Below are 9,733 nucleotides of genomic sequence, written 5' to 3' on the forward strand. Positions count from 1 at the left end.
TATAGATCTGCTGGCTGGGGAAGGGGTCAGTGAACACCTCTTCATTTTGTGATGGATTTATCTTGCCACCCCTAGCTCATTCTCCCTCTTTTCTCTCCTCTCTCTCCCTAGGTTGGGTGTCCTTATGTTGGCTGTGGGGAGTCCTTTGCTGATCACAGCACCCTACATGCACAGGTGAGCCAGTCTCTATAATCCCCCCTCAGTTTTGTTAGGGGGACAAGTTTGGAGTTCTCAGTAATTAAACTCTAATTCCCTGTCATCCTCAAAGCTCAGACAACATTTCAGATAGTTACTGTGGTGCTTGGTTTCCAAAGTTCATGGCAGTTGCAAGTAAGCTTATGATTCTCATTTTTCTCTCCATTTTGGCGTTTAGGCCAAAAAACACAACCTGACGGTGAACCTGACCACATTCCGGGTGTGGTGTTATGCCTGTGAGAGAGAGGTATTCTTGGACCAGAGGCTGGCAACAAATGCTTCCTCCCCACCGTCAAAGTTTAGTGAACAGGTGAGTCTTTGAGACCTTAAGTTGGGAGAGGGCTGATCAGTGGGATGGAGCACTTAGCAAAGGGCTTGATCACTTCTGCAGATGACTAGTCAAGAAGTTTCCATCATTGTCCAGGCCTAATTGCAGTATGAGCTCTTGTGCTGAAGGTGGCCACTTCCACTCAAAATGAAGAATCACCTTACATTTACACTGTGCTTTCAATCCAGGGGATTCCAGAGTACTTTCAAATCTGTTTATATATCTAATTGGTCTGGCTTTGGCCACTTCTGAAGGGAAATTACATCTGGAGTGAACTGCAAGAGTTGATGTGTCTTTACTCGTATCATATCTCTCATCAAAGCTTTAAATACCATACTAAAAGCATGGGTGTAAGCATGCTGACTACAGACATCATTGACTGTCATAGAGGCCACTCATGACATCTCTTGAAAGCAGTAAGGGTACTTCTTACCCTGGTTAACTGTATTGTTGCAGGAAAGCAGAGGGATGTGACTGGGATGTATTATCAGTTCCTTGGTTACTGGTGCCCTCTCCAAGGAGCTGGCTGAGTGGAAGTACAGAGACAGTGTGTCATCTTGTACAGCAGACTTACCATTAATGCCTCTTTTTTCTGTCTTTCATCCAGGATTCTCCATTGCCTGCTCACCCTCTGAAGGCTGTTCCAATTGCAGTAGCTGATGAAGGAGAATCTGAATCGGAGGATGATGATCTGAAACCAAGAGGTAAATCATACTGATGTGTGCAGTCAGTTACAGGTGCATCTCTGGAGTCTTTCTGACCCATATCTGGAGAACTTTGGTGGGCTCAGGAGGACTGGGATGCTTTGCTTATCTGTGAGGGACAGGCTGGGTTCCCATGCATTTTGTAAATGCACAATGTGATGCTTTTAAAAAGCACTGCTCCTTTCTGAGTGGTGTCTGTCTTGCATGTTCTTTAGGCCTTACGGGAATGAAGAACCTGGGGAACTCCTGCTACATGAATGCAGCACTTCAGGCCCTCTCTAACTGGTAGGCAACAGGACCAATCTGCAGTGATCGTTCCTTGAATACTCACTAAAATAGTGGCAATTCCCACTGGAGACCTCCTTCAGGAATGATGTGTGTAGCTCAGATGCAGAGCAGAGAGAGGGAGAGAATTACAGTATGGTTAAGGCATAAAAACTTGTAGAGTAGGCAGCTAGGTCAGTCAGTGGACTTGCTGTGGGCATATTTTGTTAGGCAAGTGTTGGAAATAAGTCTTTGGTTTTACTGTGCTATTTAAAAAAACATGAATGCACATGCACAGAGGCATTTATATTTTTCCTCCCAAGTAAGTGACCTTGACAACCAAGGAGGTGTTAGCTAGGTTAGTCTGATGTCAGGCACAAGGTAGGACAGGGTGCTACCTTAAAGATTAACCAGCTAGTCACTAAGGTGACTAACCAGTTAGTCTGTAATGGATTTATTACCTGAGATTAGCTAGTTAATTTTTAAAGGTGCCACCCTGCCCTACCATCTTACCTTCATCCAAAGTGATCTTCAGCATCCAATTTCCGTTGACTTAGTTCATTCTCTTTCATCCTGTAGCCCTCCTCTCACGCAGTTTTTTCTGGAGTGTGGCGGGCTGGTACGCACAGACAAGAAACCAGCACTATGCAAAAGCTACCAGAAATTGGTCTCTGAGGTGTGGCACAAGAAGCGGTGAGTGATGCCTCCCCAGTCCGAGGGGAAGCTGTAGAGGCATTCATATTTCAGTTATGAATATAGTACCAATAACTCAAGAAAACATTCAAACTTTGCTGATAACTTGAGATGGTGACGTGTAAGCCTGTGTTATAGTAACGTGTGTGATAACTCTTGTCCCTTGCCTTGCCCTGCATATAATGATCAGTAAATTTTATGTTGAGGAGCAGGATCCAGAAACCTCTGAAATTCATTATGCTGACATCAACCAAAGAGTGCACATATCTAATTGGTGTTGAGTATTTAAGCATCACTTGCTAATAAGCAAAAAAGAAGGTATTGGGGCAGGGGGAGACACTGGCTTTAAGAAGTGAGTTGTGGAGTTATGGGAGTGGTTTTTAGCAGTGCCCTGCATTTTCATTGTAATTCTTTTAACCGTCTCGTCTTGTGGCAACCCAAGGTGGAAATAGCCGTGCTGCTTGAGGTGGATAGGTCTGCCCAGGGAAGCCCTTGTCACTTGAGAGACTTTTAAAAGTCACTGTAACGTGAGTGACTGTGCTGTAGGGGGCTGTGTCCACAGGTAGGGGGCTAAGCTGTTATTACTTACTGTCTCTTAATTCTTATGGCTTAGCTAACAGATAACATAAATTCACAGTTTTTGCAGCTACAGAGTTGTACTTCTGTTCGCTTTACCTGCTTACCACTCTGCATTTTGTTGCTTATCCACTCTCTGTTGCAAAATTCAGCTCTAGACCCGACGGGTGAACTAATACCTTGTTGGTTACATTTGAAATAGCCCAAGCTACGTGGTGCCAAGCAGCCTGTCTCATGGAATTAAACTGATCAACCCCATGTTCCGCGGCTATGCTCAGCAGGTGGGTCATCCAACATGTGTTTTAGTTAGTCAGCTTGGATGTTTGAATAGAACTCAACTGTACCCAAAGTTACCTGTTTACATGTCTTTTTAAAAACTTTTGATGTGTGATTGATTAGAAAATGTACAACCAGAGGTGGCAGCAGATAATAGAGTTAAGATGCGAGTCTGATGGCAAATCAAAATATAGATTCAAAAAATACTGATTACAGAAAGGGCTCTTATTTCTTTCCTTGATGCAAAGTGGGATTGCAGATTCATAGCTGCAAAGAAATAAAGTTGAAGGAGTGAAATGGGAGCATGTTATGATCTTATAAACTGTTCCCTCCATAATATAATATGCAGGACTTCATAATTAGCTGTCAGGGCATCAGGTGGCTTTTTGGCAGGTGCCTTTGAAACCCACATCAGCAAGTCTCCTTTTGCCTCTTTGCTTGTGCATAGGAGTCCTGTACATTGGCAGATTTGTCTATGTTTTCTGGTTCTTATCTCCGGTAATAATACTGGATTTTAACGTCATGCTTAAGGGATTATTGTGAGATTAGCAATTGTGAAAATTACTTTCTCAGCATAGAGTTCACTTTTCTTTGCAGTCCACTGTCTTTAATTATCTTTCTCCTGCACTTTCACCTCTTGTCAGTACTAATATCCCAACAGCCAAGGTAGTGGTCTAAATTATTCCAGAGCAGCTGTCCGCTTTGACTATTCTGAGTCCTCCAGAAGCTCGTGGGACAAGCAGAAGTTGAAACAATTCAGCTGCAAATTGGGACTCTAATCCTGAGGAATTAGAGCAGCCTGCTGTACAGACAGGATCCTTCTGCATATCTCCAAAGTGCCATCTGCTCAGCATAGTCAGGCCCCCTCATATTCTCCCTGTGGCTAACTTTTATGGGCAGTGGTAAACTAAATGAACCCTGTAGTAGTTCCTTTCTCTTTTTTTCCTCCTTGGATGAGCAGTAAATAAAGTGGCATTGCTCCTGGTTTTCAGGATACCCAGGAATTCCTACGCTGCCTGATGGACCAGCTTCATGAAGAGCTAAAGGAACCAATAGTTGCTGAGACAAGAGACTTAGACACAAACAACATAGATGACAAACGGGAGGGTGACCGCAGCCCTTCAGAGGATGAGTTCCTCTCCTGTGACTCCAGCAGTGACAGGGGTGAGGGAGATGGGCAAGGCAGGATGGGGGGCATGAACAGCTCCCTGGCAGAGACAGAACTGCTGATCCAGGATGAGGCTGGCAGAGGGATCTCTGAGAAAGAAAGGATGAAGGACAGGAAATTCTCTTGCGGACATCGGCGGACCAACTCAGAACAAGTGGATGAGGATGCAGATGTTGATACTACCATGATGCCAGTTGATGACAGAGCTTCCCCTGAGTCGCTCCCCGCACCCCGTCCTGCCAGCCCGTGTAGGACACCAGGTATGAATATAGGTTCTCTACTGCACCATGTAAGAAAACAGTGCCATCTGTCTATTCTGGGCCATGCTTACTGTGGGAATGCCAAACAGGCATGTTATGTACCATTTCTGTTCCTCGCTTCAAAGGTCTCTGCTGCTGGGATAGGTAAATTTCCTCCATCCCATCTTGCACCACTTCTATTATTGTGACTCATTTCTAGCACAACAGGGCAACTGAGGTCAACTGGGGATGCCTACGGCCAGTTCGTATAGTTGCACATTCTGTCTCGGACAATCTCCTGGAGTAATGTGCTGTGCTAAGACTAAAGGGATGGCAGCTGCTTTTGCAGCATAGCTGGAATTTAAGGGGCTGTGTTCCAAGGTACAGTTAAGTTCTTCTTGCTCTCCTACACAGCTATGACTCCTCCTGAGGATGAGGTAACCAACAGCCCCATGAGGACCCTCACTGGGCCAGACTAAGAAATGCCCATAGACTCTTATGGGATTGTTTGATCCATCCAGATGAAACCAGTATGTTTTCAAGGTGGTTGGGTGACTTAAACCTGCATTTCAGGCCTTCAATATCATTGGATATTGGAAGCCTTTATCTATATCTGCTAACTGCAAGTAACTTCTTGTTTGGGAACAGAACTAGATGTGACTTATATCCCCTTTCTGTCTGACAGCTTGATTGTGAAAGACTTCATGCTAACATTCAGATATAGATGTTAGGTCAAGACTGATCTGGGACTAGTTGCGTATGTGCCACATGGAGTCTCCCTGCTGTGAACTCTTCCTTTCTTTCCCCTTGCAGAGCCAGATAATGATGCCTACGTGCGCTGCTCCTCTCGCCCCTGCAGTCCAGTTCACCAGGAGATGCACTCCAAACTGTCCAGCAGCCCCCCTCGCTCTAGTCCTGCAAGACTCGGACCCTCCTATGTGCTTAAGAAAGGTAGAGTGTGTGGGAAGTCATGTGTGGAGGCAGAGGGCGAAGTATGAAGGATGTGTGGAGAGTGAGGTGCAGAAGCCGTCATGTTCTCTAGTAACCACAACAAGAAATGTAAGATTTTGTGTTGGTGCATTCTAAAATAGCACTAAGAAATGAATGGTGTGAGTCTCATCACAACTGAGGATATAGGGCAGAATCCAGTCCAATCCAATCCACTTATCTCACCAGCAGTTGTATAAGGCAGAGGTCAGTTTTCACCAATTAGCCCTGGTGAGTTCTTTCACCTGCTCAGGCTGTAAGGGCACTTAGTCTTCTAGGTCCTTTCACCTGGCGGTTGCCAGAACAAGACCTGTTTGGGGAGCTTATTTGACACTCAGAACATGGCTAAGGCAAGTCCTCTGCTGGTTGGGTGTTCATTGGTAATTTGCCTGCTCCAAGATGCTGATGATCTTTATCTTTCCGACCTGTCCACTCTGACTGTCTGGTGCAGGCATGCACATTGGAAGCTATTTAACTTCCCATGGAGAGATATGTTGCACTTCCATGATTCTGATCCATACCTAGTACCCTGCTACTAAAAAATCACTGCCCATGGTGTCCAGTTTTCGTAGTGGAGCAAGCTTCCAAAAAACCGGTTTTTGACTTGCATTGCTTTATCATAAATGCAGTCACTGGAGTTACAGAAGAGGCAGCCTAGGTAAGTAACATCAGCAACAATCACTGCTGTTCCTTCTAGAGCAATGGAATTATCCAAGGTCAGATTGCCTTTCCTGACCTTTGATTTTGATTTGTAAAGCTTAGAACAATACAGATTACTTCTTTAGCTGTTCCAGGTAAAGAGGAGACAAGACAGATATCACTAGCAAAGTCCAGATCTCCAAACATTCTCTGCTTGAAGTTTCTATGCCTATACTTAGGACACAATAGCACTTATAATATATGCACCCATCAGAGTAAAGATGTAAATCGCTTATATACAGGTCTTCATTTCCCCTATCCATTCTAGCAAAATGCTATATGACTCATCAGAGTAAGGAACAGTATTCACATCTCTTCATGGGAAAGTGGAGACCTGTAAGCACTTGGCCTTTAGTCTCATTCTCGTTCTTAACCACAGAGGTGCGGCAAGGGACTGCAGAGCTGCATTACCATGGAAGACTTCCTGATTGTTAACTGGGTGTCATCCAAACATACTGTGGGGTTAAATATCAGTCTGGTGGTGGGAGCATTGGGAGGCTGCAAAACTGAGCCCCGGTACCTGCTGCTAAACCTGCCTCTTCATTCCAAGGAAGTCACAAAGGCGGATCTGTTGTCCTTTGCACAGTCCGTGAATACAATGGCTTGTGCTTGCACCACCAGCCCTGCAGCTGTTCAATAATCTAATTCTTGCCAAGCTGCACTGACCTCAGCTGAGGGGTCAGTGCATGGGTGCAGATGTCTGAGCCCAATGAAAGCACTCTGTATAAGTCAAGGGGGGTTGTTTTAAACAAAATGACTGTGTTCAGCCAGACCTTAGCTTCTGGGATTCAGACCCTAGTGGGTAATGCATGGGGAAGGACTGGATGTTTGCCAAAGGGAAAAGCACAAAATCAGCCATGGAAGGGAAAAAAAAAAACTGAAAAGCTTTGAAGCAACTCTTATGGAGCTTGAAGAAGTGTTGGAAAGTACATGACTAGCTGGTGTCCTCCTGAAGGAGGATGGGAAATGGAAGACCACTACCACCACCAGCAGCACAATTCCCTCTGGGAACCTGCTTATGTTTGAATTGCCTCAGATGGTTACGTTCCACCTCCTGGTACAGTCTGAAGCTGGTTTATTCTTAGTGTCAGCTTAAGATTGGCACCACTGACCTAGTCATGCAGGCTGCCTGTAAGCCTGTACAAATACACATTTGTCTTGTGAAAGACTTGCCCCTCACTTGATTGCATAGCTTTGTTGAGACTGTGCGAGAGAGCTGCCAGGTGATGAGGCTTTTGTGTGTCTTTTCAGCCCAGATGCAGGCTTCTGGGAAAAAGAAGAAAGAGCTTCGTTATCGTAGTGTTATTTCTGATATCTTTGATGGCTCCATTCTCAGCCTGGTGCAATGCCTCACCTGTGACAGAGTGAGTCTCTTGGCTGCCATTAATCAAATAATGAAACAGCAGGGTCTGTTTTCTTCAAACGCTGTACTTGGGGAAACAGAGATGTTCTTCCCAAATGCTCTGAAGTTGCTATGACTCTACTCAATTGATTATGAAACGTGCATAGAAATATTCTGGATCTCTATTGGTTTACATGCATTACAGTATCTTGGTCCAGTGTAAATAGGTCTCTTAGCAACATTACATGTCTCCAACATTGGAGCTGGCCATAGCCAGATGTGAACAAGATAGGGGATCAATGAAGGACAGGATTAAAGGTAGAGCTTGGGGTCCTTCCTGTGCAGAACCAGATTCCACAGCCGCAGGGAACATCAAGAGGGCACAGGGTCACTTGCCAGTGGCCAAACCTCTGTTGCCCAGTTTCTGAATGTGGACCAGTCCTAGCATAGATTGGACAAAATCAATTTTGGTGTGGCTGCTGAAAACATGATGGGGGCTTCCTGTCAATGATGATGAGAATTGATTTACGGAAACAACCTCTTCTCAGCCATGATTTAGTTTCTTAGCTGAGACAGGGCTGTGCTAAAAGTTCAGGGTTATACATCTTCATTCAATGCACCAAAACCCTGATTTCCCCCTTTTGTGGGTCTTCAGGTGTCCACAACAGTGGAGACGTTCCAGGACCTGTCACTCCCGATTCCTGGGAAGGAAGACTTAGCTAAACTGCACTCTGCCATTTACCAGAATGTGCCAGCAAAGACAGGGGCATGCGGGGACAATTATGCCTCACAAGGCTGGATTGCCTTCATCATGGAGTACATCAGGAGGTGTGTTTCCCTGGGCTCACCCTGCATAGTCCCTCTTTCCTCAGTTTGCTCCCAAGGTTATTAGAAGAGTAATCTCATTGAGTCTGGAGACAACCAGGGATACTGGATGTAACCATGCACAGATTTACAGTTCAGGCACTACATATACATAAGATGGGTAAAACACTAGATTCAGGACCATAAACCTTATTTATTGTTGCCCTAAACTCCCTCCTTACTTAGTCCACCAAAACATATTTGTTTCATTTGCTTTAAAAAATTAACTGGGATCAAGGTTAATTGTAAAGTGTCCTGTGACCCTGGGTTGAAGGACTTGGAGCTCTCACTTTTCTTGCTATTAATTCTTCCTTGTAAGTCTGTTCTGGTAGGCCTTTTAATGATGATGCAGCATGATCATAACCCTCCCAGTAGAAGCTTCTATCCAGAACCTGTTCGTACTGCTTTCTTTACCTAGGAAGTCTCTTGTGTAGTCAGCTTCTGCCCCCACTTGGTCCCTGCCTTGCTTTGACACCCTAATCAAGGCTGAAATAATCCCAGCCATTCCTGTCCTGGGAGATATCAGTACCAGTTCTAAGAAGCCATGTTTTCCCACGGTGCCCTACTTATTTCCTAAGCTGGTTTTCTAGCCTTAAGTTATGTAAAAGAGTAAACCATTTGGGGATTTTAGAAGCTGGGGCATCTGCCACTTCCTCAATAATGTCCAGATTCTCTTCTGATGTGCCTGCAGGTTTGTGGCATCCTGTATCCCCAGCTGGTTCTGGGGTCCTGTTGTCACACTGGAAGACTGTCTTGCTGCTTTTTTTGCTGCGGATGAGTTGAAGGGTGAGTTTGGGGGAGGGCTGGTGTGAGATGTCTTCTCTCTGAGCTCCTGCTGAGACTAAAGATGGAGAAAACTGTGCCAAGAATTCTCTAGGAATGTCTAGCTGGGTGTTTGAATTAGCACTCTTGAATCAGCAACACTGGGACTCCTCAAGTCAGCTTTCCTCTTCCATGTTTGCACTTATGAAGGCTGATGGGGGAGTTTCCCTTGTGCCTCTGTTATTGTTGCTAGGCTAAGGCTTCACCTGGCTTCTCCAGACATGGTGAGAATGTCTCCTTATTCCTGCTCTTGGTAATCTTGTGGTGCTTCTGTCTTCTTTACAGGGGACAACATGTACAGCTGTGAACGGTGTAAAAAGTAAGTTTGTCATCCATGTCGCTCTGTCTTTCCACTGACCTCATTTCTGCACTTAAGCTATCCCATTGTTAGCTGTACCATTGTTCTCCACACCTGCTGTTTGAATACTTCCCTTTATTCTCAGCCTCTTAAGCTTTGAACTGTCCTTTGCTGGAATTCTAGGAAAGAGACCATGAGAGCCCTGATTAGGGGTCACTGAAGACCCTGAACTTAGTGGGAGGAAAAGTGGTGGCTGTGGTAAGAGGTAAAGGAAGGGG

General features: G+C 45.1%; 1 protein-coding gene across 4 annotated transcripts in view; it reads left to right on the top strand.

Moving 5' to 3' along the window:
- The window catches only part of USP20 (ubiquitin specific peptidase 20), a 31,338-nt gene that overhangs the window by 12,435 nt on the left and 9,170 nt on the right, over nucleotides 1–9,733 (top strand). For all 4 annotated transcript variants that reach the window (XM_019510647.1, XM_019510650.1, XM_019510649.1 and 1 more), the window contains exons 6-17: nucleotides 112–174; nucleotides 374–505; nucleotides 1,131–1,227; nucleotides 1,443–1,512; nucleotides 2,071–2,184; nucleotides 2,963–3,041; nucleotides 4,029–4,464; nucleotides 5,257–5,394; nucleotides 7,381–7,493; nucleotides 8,127–8,299; nucleotides 9,027–9,121; nucleotides 9,443–9,476. In XM_019510647.1, the coding sequence (XP_019366192.1) occupies nucleotides 112–174; nucleotides 374–505; nucleotides 1,131–1,227; nucleotides 1,443–1,512; nucleotides 2,071–2,184; nucleotides 2,963–3,041; nucleotides 4,029–4,464; nucleotides 5,257–5,394; nucleotides 7,381–7,493; nucleotides 8,127–8,299; nucleotides 9,027–9,121; nucleotides 9,443–9,476 (1,544 nt within the window). The remainder of the gene's footprint in view (nucleotides 1–111; nucleotides 175–373; nucleotides 506–1,130; nucleotides 1,228–1,442; nucleotides 1,513–2,070; nucleotides 2,185–2,962; nucleotides 3,042–4,028; nucleotides 4,465–5,256; nucleotides 5,395–7,380; nucleotides 7,494–8,126; nucleotides 8,300–9,026; nucleotides 9,122–9,442; nucleotides 9,477–9,733) is intronic.

The sequence above is a fragment of the Gavialis gangeticus genome, unplaced genomic scaffold (genome assembly GCF_001723915.1).
Source record: "Gavialis gangeticus isolate Ggan-Ray unplaced genomic scaffold, GavGan_comp1, whole genome shotgun sequence".
NCBI lineage: Eukaryota > Metazoa > Chordata > Crocodylia > Gavialidae > Gavialis > Gavialis gangeticus.